This window comes from Dama dama, chromosome 16 (assembly GCF_033118175.1).
Source record: "Dama dama isolate Ldn47 chromosome 16, ASM3311817v1, whole genome shotgun sequence".
NCBI classification, from domain to species: domain Eukaryota; kingdom Metazoa; phylum Chordata; class Mammalia; order Artiodactyla; family Cervidae; genus Dama; species Dama dama.
This window is the reverse complement of record NC_083696.1, coordinates 15,095,767-15,111,637: the sequence shown is the minus strand read 5'-3', so window position 1 is coordinate 15,111,637 and position 15,871 is coordinate 15,095,767. Positions and strand designations below refer to the sequence as shown.

Below are 15,871 nucleotides of genomic sequence, written 5' to 3'. Positions count from 1 at the left end.
TTATGTGCATTTTCTGTTTGGTATGTTTCTTGTTATTTCTGTTTGAATTACATGCTTAGTTAATTTTCCTTCAATAATAAATGTTTAGTGTTAGTCTGTGATTACTTTTTTGATTACATCATATAGGTATTAATGTATATAGAGTTCTCATTGTTATTTCTTAATATTTGTTAATCACAGTTTTGATTTCTTTGAAGCACTGTTATTTAGTAATAAAATGATTGGAGGAGTGTTTTGTTGTTGTTTGTCCTACTTTCCCTCTCGTAATCATATATATTTACTGGTTGAGATTTTTGTGACGGATTTCCACTTTGGGAAATAACAGAATAGCAATGATGCTACTGACCCACTTCAGGAAGATGATAAGTATAGCAAGGGTGATTTATGTGACATTTGCAAAATACTCTGCTCTAAAGCTTGGAGTCAGAAGATCTGGGTTTGGATTTCAGCTACTACTTACATTAATAGTAACAGTGTGATTTGGGGAGGAGCCCTCCCTTTTGTATCCATGACAATTTTCCACATAAAGCTCAGAACTATCAACTTGTACAATTTTCAGAAGTATTCTGGGAATTGAAAGAAATGAGATTTTCCCCCTTGATTCTTCGACATTAAGTGAAATTTAGTTTTATTCTCTCTCTCTCTCTCTTTAACTTCTGTGCCACCCTACTTCAGAAATAGTTTACATTTGTTTTCTGAGTACTTCATAATGAACCTGTCATACAATTTTAGAGATCGAAAACCATAAAGATCATCTGTTCCAGTTCCTCTTTATAGATGAGACTGATGCTGAGAAAAACTGAGCAACTTGTTCAAGATCATTTAAGTAATAACAGTGGCTCTCAACCTTGGCCAGATTTTGAAATCAGCTGTAAAGCTTTTACAAAATATTGATGTCCAGACCCACACTCAGAAATTATGTTTTAATTGGTCTTTATAAAAGCTCCCTCAAGTGATTATAATGAAACATTAGCCACTTTCAAAGTAAATACTTTGCTTTTTGACTTTCATATTTAACTTACTTTTTATCATTGTAGACAAGACCACTTTATTTCTTAAACCTTTTAGATTAGAGAGCTTTTCTTTACTTTCCTACTCTGTGGGAGATAAACCCATAAACTTTATAATGAGAATCATAGTTTCTGCTTTTGAAACATTTATTTTGAATAGATTTGTAAAGTCAACTAAGAAAGTCTTTTTAAGAAAAAAAGCCTGTGTAATAGATGGTAAAACAGTTTATACTTAACCATATCTAATAGTGTGGGTTATCAATAGAATTTTTTTACATAATATTATGAAGACATGATCTTTTAAGTTCTTGGAATCAGTAATATGTATAAAATTTTTATATTGCATCATTTGTTCAGATTCTGGATTTTCCTTTGTTTAGATTTTTTTTTTCAAATATTTTAAAATTTTTCCCATAGGTGAGAGCACTGAAAGAGAAGATTGAATCCGAAAAGGGTAAAGATGCCTTTCCTGTAGCAGGTCAGAAGTTAATTTATGCAGGTATGAATTAAGTACTGAAATTAACATGCCATTTTCATGTATACTGTGACATTCTTTTAGTTTTAGAAATCACCATCTTAAGATTGTAGCATATACAAATGGATTCTGTTAGAAACATTGTAGAGATAAAAGCCGAGAATGAACAGTCATTTGAATGTTATTTTATTAATATTCAGTCCTCTGTTTTTCACATTTGCTTTATGTATTTCTCTATCCAGTGATGTTAGTTTTTTCTTTTGTAAGCGTTGTGTAACTGGCTGTATTTGTTTTGCTTTGTTTTTTGAAGTAAAAAATTTTATTGAATTACTTCGTGTGACATTGTTTAAGTGTAAAGTGTACAAAGTGTTAGCTCTGATACATATTGTAATTGATTGCTGTGGTAGTGATACTTACCACGTTACAGAATTAACAGTATTATTGTCTGTATTCATCATACTGTGCATTAGGTCTCTCTGGCTTATTTAATACTCATTACAAGTCTGTACTCTTAAACACTGTCACTCTTATCTCCCCCATGCCCCAAACCCTTGGTAACCACCAAGGTAAAATAACCTTTTTTTTAAAGTTCAGAGTTTCAAATTCCACATACATTTCCACATATAAGTGATATCATACTGTGCTTGACTTATCTTGCTTAGCATAATGTTCACAAGGTCCATTCATGTTGTTGCAGATAGGAAGTTACTGTCTTTCTTGTGGTTGAATAATATTGTATATACCCAAAGAAGTGAAAACAGGATTTTGACAAGACGTACACACTCCCATGTCTGTAGCAGCACTATTCACAATAGCTAAGATATGGAAACAATCCAAAGTGGCCATCAAGGGATGAATAAATAAAAAAGACATAACTCATACACACAGTGGGTCATATGATGGATCTATTTTTAATTTCTTAAGAAACCTCCATATTCTCCATAGTGGTTGTACCAGTTTACATTCCCACCAACAGTGTATAAAGATTTTTTTTCCACCATAACCTCGCCGGCCCCTCTTGTCTCCTTGATGAAGCTATTCTAACAGATGCAAGGTAGTATCTTGTTTTGATTTACATTTCCCTGATGCTTAGTGATGTGGAGCATCTTTTCATCTGTCTGTTGACCATTTCCACATCCTCTTTGGAGAAATGTTGATTTATATCTAATCTGCCAATTTTTAAACAGATTGTTTGGGTTTTTTGTTATTGAGTTCTTTATGTACTTTGGATATTAGCCACATAACTGATACATAGTTTTTGAAATTTTTCTCCCATTCTGTAGAATTCTTTTCATTTTAATTGTTTATTTTGCTGTGCAGAAGCTTTTGACTTTGATGTAGTCCATTTGTTGAATTTTGTGTGTGTGCGCGCTTTCTTTGTGATACCCAAAAAATTGTTGGCAAAGTCACAGTTGCTGGCTTTCTTCCCTACATTTTCTTTCAGGAGTTTTATGGTAACAGCCCTTATGTTTAAGTCTTTGATCCATTTCAAGTTAATCATTGTGAGTGGTACAAGACAGGCGTCCAATCTTATTGTTCTGCATGTGTTTTCTTTAGTTTTCTCATCAAACTGAGCATCTTTTGTAATCTGTTGAAATGTTCTATTTTTTGGCTATGGTAGGTCTTAGTTGTGGTGCGTGGGCTTTCTCTGGTTGCCGGGAGCAGGGGCTACTGTCCCTCGTGGTGTGTGGGCTTCTCACTGCAGTGGCTTCTCTTGTGGAGTACAGACTTGAGGCATATGGGCTTCAGTGGTTGCAGTACTTGGGCTCACTAGTTGCGGCTTGCAGGCTTAGTTGCTCCGTGGCATGTCGGATCATCTGGGACGAGGGATTGAGCCAGTGTCCCTTGCATTGAAAGGTGGATTCTTAACCACTGAACCACCAGGGAAGCGACAAGTTTATCAGTTTTCAAATACAATACCAAAATTGACTGAAGACTACAGAAAACCTTATGTCAAAAGACAATACAATAAGTGACAGGGGAAAAAAAGATTAATATTCAGATTATATAAAGAGCTCTTGACAAATCAATAGGGAAAAGGATGACCCAATTAAAAAACAACAAAGGATATGAGTAGGAAGTTGCAAATTAACTGGCCTCACTAATAACCAGGAAAATGTATGTTAAAAATAGACTTGATAGGTGAATTTTGTGGTGAAAATTGTTTTCTGTGTTCTTTAGAAGAAATACTGAGCACTTTGATTGCCCATGTCAGTAAGGTGGATCTTGACTTACCCCTGGATTCTTGTCTGTTTTTAAATAAAGATTTTGTAGTACTTTCTTAACTGAGGTAGTTTAGAGGAAACACCAGCCCTGTGATGAGGACTCAGAAGCCTGAAGAGGCATAGGTAGTTGGTGGCAGATAGAAAACTAGAATTTCTGGTTCCTATTCTTGGCTTGTGTTTTTCATTCCTATGCAGAGACACTGTTCCATTTTGTCTTAATGCTTGCAGCTTTTGATTCAATAACTTTAAAAATGGAAAACTAATTTCAAGGAAAAGGAAGCCTGAAGGAATCCTGACCTTACATCTGTCATTCTGCATGACCGAAGTCTTACATAGTCCATGTGGCTTACTCAGTTCTGTATCTTGCCATTTCTGTGTACCAAGTCATTATGAGTATCTTACTTTTTATGGCAGTGAAACATTTCTGTGTTGCAGGTATCCAGTATTTGTGGGAGTAAGAAGATCTTTTCTCCTTCCATTAAGAGGGTTTATAGGTTATTCCCAGGCCGGGTTGGGGGTGGATCTTTGAGCATCTCAGAATTGAATTTTATTTGTTTTCATGATCTTCCGTTTCTCAGGACCTAGTTAATGTCTCCTTACCCAGCAAGTCTTTTTTTTGATTATTGTTATAAATACTTTTTAAGAAATGCTTTGGCTTCAGATATCTGCAGACAACGTTTGTGTTTGCTTTTAGTCAGATGCTCATGCCTTCTTAACTAATCTTGTATCCATTTATGTTTATCTTGGCTGATTGGTTAATGTTTTTCTTTGGGGAAAGTTTCAATTGATAAAATTAATGTTTATGATTGTTTTAACCTCAGTGTAAGACAGTTTATGGTGCCTTTAATAATATGTTTGTTTCTTAATGTACTAGGCAAAATCCTCAATGATGATACTGCTCTAAAAGAATATAAAATTGATGAGAAAAACTTCGTGGTAGTTATGGTGACAAAAGTAAGTTTCAGCCTCCTTGTATATATATCTTTATCCATGTGAGTTTAGAAAAAGAAAAAGTTCCAAGTCTTTCTTTATACTTAATTTTTAAGTGAAAACAGTATATATACATCCATAGTGGCATGCACTTAATAGTTATTAAGCATGTTAACAGTTTGCTTTGAGTCAACCATAAAGTTAATAGTTTTATGTATTTGTAGTTTGAGCATAATTTTAAATATGTTGAAAGAATTGGTACATGAAATGTCATGTTAAACATTATTAGGTATTGTTAGATTAGTAAAATCACAAATTATGTAATAAGAGAATGTGATTCTTGTTTCTTATTTTATAGTTTTTATTAAGAATGCTTTAAAAGGACTTGGCTAAATGATGTACTAGATGTAATAAATGCCTCAAGGCCAAAAAGGCATATAGACTAAAAATTTCAGTGATATTTTTTAGTCAATAAGATAGATTTTTAGAAACTAGAAAAAGGGAAAGACAGAAAGATAGATAAATATGCAGTAGGGATTTAAGACAAATAGAGGAGTGGCAGTACTTATGCCGCTCATTTTTAAGATTGAATTATGATCTAAATTCTGAACCCCCAATAATCTGAGAAGAATAATGTTACTTATAGCACCCAAACTAAATTTAAATGGTAATTGGAAGCCAGTTTGTCAAAGACTTTTTAATTCTCAAAGGAAAAATGAAGTAGAAAATAAGAGTTGAACAAACGGATTTTAATTACTGCATACTTTTGTAGTGAGAAACAAAAAGCAGCTAAACATTTCATATGTATTGAGGTTAATTTTTTAAATATTTTGTTACATATATTTAAGCACTTAATTATTAAAATATTAAACTTTAAATACAGATGAACAGAATCATATGAGGAAACTTTGTCTCGACTAGTTTTTTCAAAAACTGATAAAATGCACAACATAAAATTTACAGATTTAATCATTTTTAAGTGTATGGTTCCTTGGCATTAAATACATTCACATTGTTATGTAGCCGTCACCACCATCCATTTCTAAAACTTTTTTCATTTTCCCAAACTGAAACTCTGTACCTATTAAAGAGTAAATACCCATGCTCTGCCCCAGCCCGACACCTCTATTTTCTTTTCTGTGTATTTGACTACACTTTATACCTCATATAAGTGGAATCATACAGTATTTTTCCTTTTGTGACTTGTTTATTAATATTCCTTCATAAAATGTCTTCAAGGTTTGTCCATATTGTAGCATGTGCCAGAATTTGTCCTTTTTAGGGCTGAATAATATTCCCTCATTTAATTTTATCATACATAGTATGTCTGGTAGCCACAGACATTTGGGTATGTATTTGTTATGGTCTTATTTCTTTTAGTATTATGGTAACCTTGACTGTTAAGAACATAACTAAGAGTTCAGCAGGCTGGGTCTCAGAATAGGTGCATGGCGTTTGAAAAACAGCCACTTTGGAGCCAAGCAGATTTTTATTTTACTTAGGCCAGCTTTTAGAAGGGGAAGAAGACTGCTACAGTTAAACATTTTGGAAGCAGTGAGAAATTCTCTTATTACAAAGAAGAGAGAAAAAACTATTAATATCAAAAGTTAAACAGAGGACCTTTGAAAAGCAGATAGGTTTGGTACTATTTAGAGTGAGGTTTAAAAAGTTCTTTGTGGCAACAGAGACCTTGAGGACATGGTATACTGTACTATTATATTGATCACTATATATAATATATAACTATCACATATATTACATATATAACTATAATATATAAAACATAATTATATAATACATATAGGAACCACTATATATATATAACTAATATATATATAGTCACAGTATTATATTGATCTTAAGGGAAATAGTAAATGGGCAGAATGCATTTAAATTATATTCTTATCTAGTTGGAGTTATAGAACATTAATAATTTGCAGGGAATTATGTTGGCAGTAAAAATTACAGAGCCAAATTCAGACTCTTAATACAGGCAAAGGAGGGAGCAAATGCTACATCCCATCCCCCTACCTTGCACAAGACACTTTTTCCCAATACACTCTATACTAGCTCAATTAGAGTAAGACACAAATCCAACTCATTTACAGTTTGTTGATTTATACTTGGGGCAACTATGTTGAATTTTAATCTCATCTTCCAGCAAATCAGTTACCTTTTTACCTTAGGAAAGTTATGAACTAAGTAGATTGTGAGCATTAATAGGCCTTCGGAGAAAGATAAAACTCATGTAGTATGATTTTTTATTCATATGTAACTGCTTTTTGCTTGGTGGGAATACTTACGGCTCTGATTTTAGTTCAGAAAGAGCTGAGCATGCAGTTATAACTTTATTTGGCCTCTGTTTAACTATGTATACATCTCAAAGTAGTGTTAGTCTCTTTGTACTTAAATCGTTGGCTTCTGGTCAACATTGGGATTTTCTTTCCTCTTCTAAAATACAGCAGATTATCTGGCATGTTCGTTAATCATACTTGTGTTTATACTTTAATTTCAAGGAAGTTATTTTCATAATGCTTTCAAATGACGATAAATACTTTGAAGTTGTAACCAAGAAACTTTAATTATGAAGTTTGGGGGTGAATTATGTGTTTCTTTTATTTATTTAGTTAGTTATTTTGGATATATACATTCTTTATGTTTTAAAATATTTGCTTTTTTGGTTCTTTTTCGTAATGATCCTAAGACTGAAACCATTGACTAGAACTAATTGAGATTGATAGTTGATATATATGCGCTTACCAGCTTTGAAAGTGTAACATAAATGATGATTCAGATTGCTCCTGTTGATTACTCATTATGTCACCTTACAAAATTGTTTTAAATCTACAAATTTGTATTAGTATTGTTATGTTTGTTTATAGCATCCAGAGGTCAGGTAATAATGTAGTATTTTATCATAATGCATGATTTTGCTTTGTAATGTGTTTAGCCCAAAGCAGTGACAACACCAGCACCAGCTACAACTCAGCAATCAAATTCTGCCACCACTACCACAGTTAGTTCCTCCACAGCACCAGCTGTGACTCAGGCCCCAGCCCCTGCCCCCACTTTGGCTCCCACTCCCACACCTGCATCTGTCACTCCAGCATCAACGATAGCATCTTCTGAACCTGCACCTGCTAGTGCAACGAAACAAGAGAAGCCTGCAGAGAGGCCGGTAGAAACACCAGTGGCCACTACCCCAACATCAACTGACAGGTAAGAACTGGACTCTAGGACATTGCATAGGAGTATGTTCATAACAGTACTTCATGCATGCATTTATTTTGATTAATGTGTGGATCAAACATTCTATCTAAACTTTGAACCCTGACTAAAATAGTGCGCTTTTTATGTCTGTTTAAATTTACATAATTGGATTTTTGTTTTCTCCTAGGGAGAAAGGAAAAAAACTTTCGTATAGAAAAGTTAGGAAATACAAATGACGCAAAAGAATAAGAATTATAAAATAACCTGACAGTATATTATAGCTTGACATATAAACAACTTGACATTGTCCCCCGATCATTATTTGTTGTATATTATTTGACTGTTGTCACATTTGTCATCAACATCTTTCCATATCAGTAAGTTTTTCCAGTTGCTACGTAGTATTGTGTTCGGGTCTGATATTTGGTCTTAACCTTAGAAATGGAGAAGGAAATGGCAACCCACTCCAGTGTTCTTGCCTGGAAAATCCCAGGGACAGGGGAGTCTGGTGGGCTGCCGTCCATGGGGTCGCACAGGGTCGGACACGACTGAAGCGACTTAGCAGCAGCAGCAACCTTAGAAAAGAAATTAACATCTTTGGATTTTTCCTCATCTGTAAAGTGTGGATGACAGTAAAGACTACATATTACAGTGCAAATTCCACTTCTTGATATCTACTGTAGAGAAATCAAACTTGTGCACAGGGACTGTATTGCTTGTAATTGAGGACAAATTGGAACTAACTTAAATTCCATTAGTAAGAGCATGACTTGACTTGTTATTTGTTCATATTAGAGAACTGGGCTTATTCACATTGAGTGATAGTTGCTCAGTCATGTCCAACTCTTTGCGACCCCATGGATTATAGCCTGCCAGGCTCCTCTGTCCATGGGATTCTCCGTAGTGTGGTAGTAAACAGGCAGCATCAACATCACTGGGAGTTACTCTGAAATTAATTCTTCGGCTCCACCCCAGACCTCTATAAATCAGAATTCTGTACTCTTGGGTCCTCGAAGTCTGTTTTTAAGAAGCTTTACTAGTGAATTCTAGTAGAGTCCCCTAGGGATATAGTGAAAGACAGGGAAGTCTGGCATGCCACAGTCCATGGGGTCTCAAAGAATCAGATACGACTTGAACGACTAAATAATAACCCTGGTGAATTCTTAGGCTTCCTAAAGTTTAAGAAACTCTAATATCCAGTACTGTAGGCCAGGTAAAGTATGCAGTATATATGCATATTAAATGAATGTGGTTTCAAGGCTTTGTTATCAAGTGAAAAGAAGCAGATTGCAGAACAGTAGAGTCAGTAACCATAAACCAAACAAAAACCACATGACAACATTGATGTTTTCTGTGGGTGAGCATGCTAATGTGCAGAGAGACAGTGGCAGAGGGACATCACTTAACTGATGAGATGGTTTCCCCTGGGGAAGGGGAGGAGTGCTAAGGCAGAATCAGGATTTGAATGGTGGTTAAACAGTATCTTGGAGAAGGCAATGGCACCCCACTCCAGTGCTCTTGCCTGGAAAATCCCATGGACAGAGGAGCCTGGTAGGCTGCAGTCCATGGGGTCACGAAGAGTCGGACATGACTGAGCGACTTCACTTTCACTTTTCACTTTCATGCATTGGAGAAGGAAATGGCAACCCACTCCAGTGTTCTTGCCTGGAGAATCCCAGGGATGGGGTCGCACAGAGTCAGACACAACTGAAGTGACTTAGCAGTAGCAGTAAACAGTATCTCAGTGTTATCTGTAAGGTTTAAAAAGAAAAAAGTATGCAAAAGCAGCACAAATTGTTCTATAAAAGAACAATAATGAGGGGTCTAATTAATTCTGCCACATAATAAAATGTATTATGCATGGTAGTGATTACAAATTTAGAATGGCTCTTATTAGAAGGGCTACTTGGTGAAATAGTAGTCTAGAAACAGACCAATATACATACAGGGACTTAATATGAGATAAGAATAATTTCAGACCACTCTGGGAAATGCTGATGGGGTAAATGTCTAGCCACCTGGAGGTCATCTTATAAAAATCAGTTTTAGGGACTTCCCTTGTGGTTTAGTTACTGCGGCTCTGCAAGCAGCATGGGTTTGATTAACTGGTGGGGGAATATACTGCACAGTGTGGCACAAAGGAAAAAGAGTAAGTAAATTTTAAATAGAGAAAGATTTAATGTAGAAGTGAAATCATAAACTAGAGGAGACCATGGGAAAAACAATGTTAATGCAAAAAAGTCATGAAAGAAATGATTAATAAATTTGAGTACAGAAAGAATTTAAAGATTGGAAACCAAACAGATTCTTACTAGTTTGATTTGATCAATTAAATGAAATGTCATGCCTCTCTGGGAAAAATTGAGGCAATTGTAGTTCTTCTGACATGCGTTTATTCCAAAACACAACAGTAAGACAAGTGAATATGTAGAAACTACTAGTAGTGGTTGTCTCTGGGTAGGGGTCCAGGGCAGGAGAGTTTTTTCCCATATATGTATATGTGTATATAGTGTTGAACTATAGTTCAAAAACTTCATTTTGAAGTTTGGCCTTCTACACGTTAGTTAATGAAGGTACGTTGAAAATTATACCAAATGATTGTTTTACGCTTACCAATCATGTTGAGTGTTAGGATGCCAGGCACTTGGCAGCAGTAACCCTGCCCACACACCCGGGGGATACAAGGGTACTAATGCTGGACCTCATTGTATTGGGGAAGAACTGACTGAAGCTTACAAAGTAATTTATGAATTCAAAGTTAGGTATTTCTGTTGTCTTGCTGTGCTGTAGGGTTTTCTCAGAACTGAAGTCTACTAAGTTTCGTTTGTAAAATTGGGACACAGGTATATGTATATATTGTGTTTGTGTATGTTGTAATTTAAATTGCTAACTGCTGTCTTTACCAGTTTTGTGAACCTCATTTTTCTTTGGCCTTCTCTTCCTGGTCTTTCATTATTGTATTTGTGTCTACTTTGTTTTCTAGGCTCATCTTCTTCAGTTGCCTAACAGAAACTTAGTCCTTTTGTTTTTTTAATATATTTGGGAGATCAGGAGATGCCTCTGTTGCTTTTTTTTTAATATGATTTGGTTGCAGCAAGTCTTAGTTGTGACATGTAGGATCTAGTTCCCCGGCAGGGATCAAACCCCAGCCCCTTGCATTGGGAGCATGGAGTCTTAGCCACTGGGCCACCGAGGAAGTCCCATGAAAACTTAGTCCTTTTAAACTGGCTTAAAACTTGGTTACAGCTCGGGTCTATCCCACCTCTGCATGTTTTTAATGCTGTGTTCCTTCTTTGAATACTATCTTGCAGTATTTTTCTGTGTTCAGAACCTAACTATAAGAGCTAAATGAAATTCTACTGTATAAAGACTTCCCAGGCCTTTCCAGCCAAATGCAGTTTCTACATGTGCTGTTTATCACGTACAGCCTTTAGTATTTCTTTGACTGTGATTTGACTTAAACAGATTATTTAACTTTTGTAAGTTCTTTAAATGATGGATTTGCAGAGCAGAATGAGTATTAAAATTCTTCCCAAGCCATAAATGTTATGGATAAAGCTTTGGATTTTAATCTGGAAGCCTTTTTAAACACTGTAGCCAGACTTATACATTTAATTAAAATCAAAGAGTCTGTACAAATTGGACAGTTGCTAAGCTTTAAGGTAAATTTTACATACTTTCTGATACATGATTTTCTAAAAACATTTTGCAGTACATCAGGTGACTCTTCTCGGTCAAACCTTTTTGAAGATGCAACAAGTGCACTTGGTAAGTGTCTACATAGTAAATTACTTTATAAGAGGGAAGAGGTTTCATTTCTCTAGATCATGAAAGTATTCATTTTCATGGTTGTTTATAGTCAGGTAGTTAAATGATTTAGATAATTGGTGTTACTGAAGACTTTGTAAGTTAATGTTCTACATATTGAATCATTTAAATTGTGCTGTTAAGAGTTAAGCATACTTCTTTCTTTAAAGCAGATACATTTTCCATTTTCCAAATATGGGTTTTAAAATGAAGTTTAATCTCTGTATAGGTTTATTATGAAGTGTCTTTGAAATGAGTGTAAGATGTTATGAAATCTGTCTCACATTTCGTCTTTATTCTCCTCCAGCCTTTATTCCAATTTGTAGCCCTGTAGGTCCCCATCCGCATCTTGTTGCTTGTATTGTACTTACAGTGAAAATACCTTTTTATCCTGACTTTTTACCTGTTGAGTAATGTCTTTCCATCTTCTTTTCACACTTACATCTGTCAAAATAAGTTTGGGTTTTTTGCCCATTTTCCCGTTGTGACTGTCCCTGGTACAGTGCCTGCTGTAAGCGCTCATTATTGGTCTGTTTGCTGGCAACCCCGCTCCTGCCCTTGGGTGCGCTTCTGTACTACAGGCAGTGGTGGGGAGGTGGAGGACTGGGAGTAGGTGGGAATGGCAGCTTCCGTAGAGTGTGGGCTTCTGGATTCCCTGTGTAGCTGCTGCAGCAGCAAGGTTCCAACAGCAGTAGTATCGCATAAGATACGGGGTTGGCCCTCTGACCTAATTGAGCTTGAACTCTGTGATGCCCTGATTGCCATGTAAAAAGCTGGCTAGTTGCCCATAGCACATAGGTGCAAAATAGTTGTTTAGTCAACCTAAGATCACCTGGATGTACCAAACCCACATTCATACCTGTGAGGACTTTTCTGGGATTACTCTGCCACCATCTGAGTATGAGTTTAGAGTCCAGCAAGCAGGAAAACAGAAATCACTCTATTTCATACAGTAAAAGCTTAATCTTAGGAAATGGTTACAGAGGTTCTGGAACAGCTCAAGATTACCCAGGGATGTGTAAAATGCTCTGTAGCCTCAGAGCTGGAAACGGCCTGCACTTCCCCCGATGCTGTTGGAGGCTCTGGCTGTTGCTGTTACGCGTCAGTTGGAATGCGTTGACGCTGCCTGGCAGGAGCCCAGGAATGCACAGCTCTAGTTGCTCCTGCTGTGGTCTCTGGTGGTGGTGTCTTACTTTTCATATCTGCATCTCTTATAACTGCCGTTACAGTCTCAGGATCCCTTTACCCTTTAATCTTTAATTCATCCAGTCTTTACGTTGATACCCTGCTTCTTTAAATGTTGCTTCTTTGGCTTCTGTGACACCTCTCTTTTCTTGAACTGTATCTCTGACTGTTCCTTCCTCAGGCTTCCTGGTTAATTCTTTCTGTCTTACCTGGTGCTTAAATCTATGGGTTTTTTTCTAGGATTCTGCTCTAGGTCATAGTTCAAAGTTCAGACCATGGGAATAGTAAATACCACCCACACACAGTTGACCCGTGAATAACACAGGGGTTAGGGCCATCAATTCTGTGTAGTCAAAAATCCATCTATAACTTTATGTACAGGCCTCTATCCATAGTTATGCATCTACAGATTCAGCCAGCCATGGGTCATATAAAAGTATGCTAGGAATGCAGTTATCCGATTATTTGTGGACCTGCACAGTTCAAACCTACATTGTTCAAGGGTCAACTGTACTTTTAAGGATTCTCAAAATTAAAACTCCAGTACGTATATCCCTCTTGACTTCTGAGTCTCATTCTTTAAGCTGCCAGCTGGAAAACCTTTAACCTCCATAAACTCCTTAGGTTCAAAATTGACAAATTTTTTATTCCTCTGATTCTTCTCTCTTGTTCCTTGTTTGCTTCCATCATCATCCACGCTCTGCCAAAGTATTAGCATCAACCTTGACCTCTTTCTCTCTTGGCCAGTGAGACTAGGAGTCCTGTTGATCTCCTTCTTAAAGTCTCTGAAATCTTTGTTTCTCCTCCCACTTAATTGCCTCAGCTCACACGTCCCTACCTTCCTGATGCTCTAGTATTCTAGTATTATTCTCTTAACTGGTCTATTTCTTGCCACAGTGGAGTTTCTAAAAGCCAGGTCTAGTGAGGTCATTGTTCCTTTCACAACACCTCCTATCCTAGATGATAAGTTCAGAATTCATTCGTAATCACATTTTCTTCATCACTATTTCTTCAGTCTCATTAGCTCTGGCTGATGTTGTCCATTATCCCTAATTTTTCTAGGAGTCATTTCTCTCTTACCTTTAGGATCTAAAATGTACCCAGCCTGCATGTAGACACTTCTGTTTGAGTTTTTATAACTTGACTAATTAGAAGGCATGGCATTACGGATTAGGTGTGGGAGCTCTAGGGTCTAGACAGCTTGTGTTTGTGTCTGCACCATGCCTTAATAGTTGCTGATCAAACTGTTACTGTTTCTAATAAGCCTTAGCCTCATTATGTTTAAAAGGAGGGGGAAGTAAACTTTTCTTACAGAGTTCTTGTGAGAATTGAGTGAGAAACACTATGTTAAAATAGTATAGTTCTGATACTCCACAGCACTTAATTTTATTATTGATACTGTTTTCTGTATCTGAGACCTAGATTACTGAAAGTATATTGACACTTGAATGCTTTGTGCTAGAATTGTATCAGTGGGTAATTAAAAAGTTGAAATAGCTTAAGTACTTAATGGAATAGGACGGGAAAAGTCATTAAACAAGATACCAAATGTTGAATTTGCTCAGTGATACTTAGTTTTTTAAGCTATACTTTCATAGCTGTTAGAACTTCATTGAAAAGTTTGCCATCAACAAAGTCAAAAGACAACTTATGGAATGGCAAGAAAATACTTGCAGCCATATATATGTATATGATAGGTTAACATCCTTGATATATAAAGAACTCATACAACTCAATAGTAAAAAGTAAAAAAAAAATTTTTTTAATGGGCAAAGGACTTGAACAGATATTTCAACAAAGAAGATATACAAAAGTTCAACAGAAATATAAAAAGATGCTCATCATCACTAGGTGTTAGGAAAACTTGCTTTAAATCAGTGTTGTCTGACATTTCCATGAAGAGTGAGTTGGGGTTGGAGAGATCTCTGGGAAATGATTTACAGAGATAATTGTATCATTTTACATGGTATGAGACATTCTGACTTTCTCGCTTCCAACCCCTTTTCCCCCTCCACTTTGATAGTAAAAGGTGTCAAAGGAAAACAACTTATTACAGTACAGTTGCTTGAAATGTCCCTGCTTCTTGCTTTCAAAAATCAGTTCATCTGTGTCCTCTTCCAGGATGCCAGCCTTGACTTCCTAATTCTGTTTTATGTTTGTGTTACCTTTGTGCTTGATATTTTTATTATATGTTTAACATACTGTATTAGTTTTCTATTGCTGCTCCGTATCACAGCTTAGTCGTATAACACAACGCATTTATTACCTTACTGTAGGCTAGAAGTCTGACGTGGAGCTCACTAGACTAAAATAAAGGGACTAAATCATTGGGCTAAAACCAGAGCTGCGTTCCTTGCTGGAGCCTCCAGGGGAGAATCTGCTCTGTGTCCTTTGCAACTTCTAGGAGACTGACCACATACCTTGGCCATAGCTCCTTCCTTTGTCTTCAGAGAAGTACATAGCATCTCTGCCTCTGCTTTTTTCTCTAACTTGCCCCCACTTATTTCTCTGACCCTCTCATCTGCTTCCCTCCTGCTTTTAAGGACCCTTATCCCTACATTGGACCCACCCAGGTAATCCAGGATGATTTCCCTATCTTAAAGTCAGCTGATTAGCAACCTCAATTCCCCTTTGCCTTGTAACCTAACTTATTTATAGTTTCTATGGATGGGAGGAGGTGAATTATTCTACCTACCACATGTATGTTGTAGTAGTTGTATATGTGTTTTAGTTACTCATCGTTGTATTCCTAACATTATAGTGCCTGACAGTGTATGCATACATACACACTGAAATTATGTGGAGAATGTTTGTTTATTAAATTTTCTTTCTCTTTTCCCCTTTCCCTTCTTCCATCCACACACACACATCTTTTTTTAGTGACAGGTCAGTCTTACGAGAATATGGTAACTGAGATCATGTCAATGGGCTATGAACGAGAGCAAGTAATTGCAGCCCTGAGAGCCAGTTTCAACAACCCTGACAGAGCCGTGGAGTATCTCTTAATGGTGAGAAGCATTTTGCTTTCC

General features: G+C 36.3%; 1 protein-coding gene across 1 annotated transcript in view; it reads left to right on the top strand.

Moving 5' to 3' along the window:
- RAD23B (RAD23 homolog B, nucleotide excision repair protein) overlaps window positions 1-15,871 on the top strand; it is a 43,391-nt gene that overhangs the window by 15,533 nt on the left and 11,987 nt on the right. The window contains exons 2-6 of the mRNA XM_061163476.1: window positions 1,428-1,509; window positions 4,585-4,664; window positions 7,591-7,859; window positions 11,563-11,618; window positions 15,723-15,850. Coding sequence (XP_061019459.1) covers window positions 1,428-1,509; window positions 4,585-4,664; window positions 7,591-7,859; window positions 11,563-11,618; window positions 15,723-15,850 — 615 coding nt within the window. The remainder of the gene's footprint in view (window positions 1-1,427; window positions 1,510-4,584; window positions 4,665-7,590; window positions 7,860-11,562; window positions 11,619-15,722; window positions 15,851-15,871) is intronic.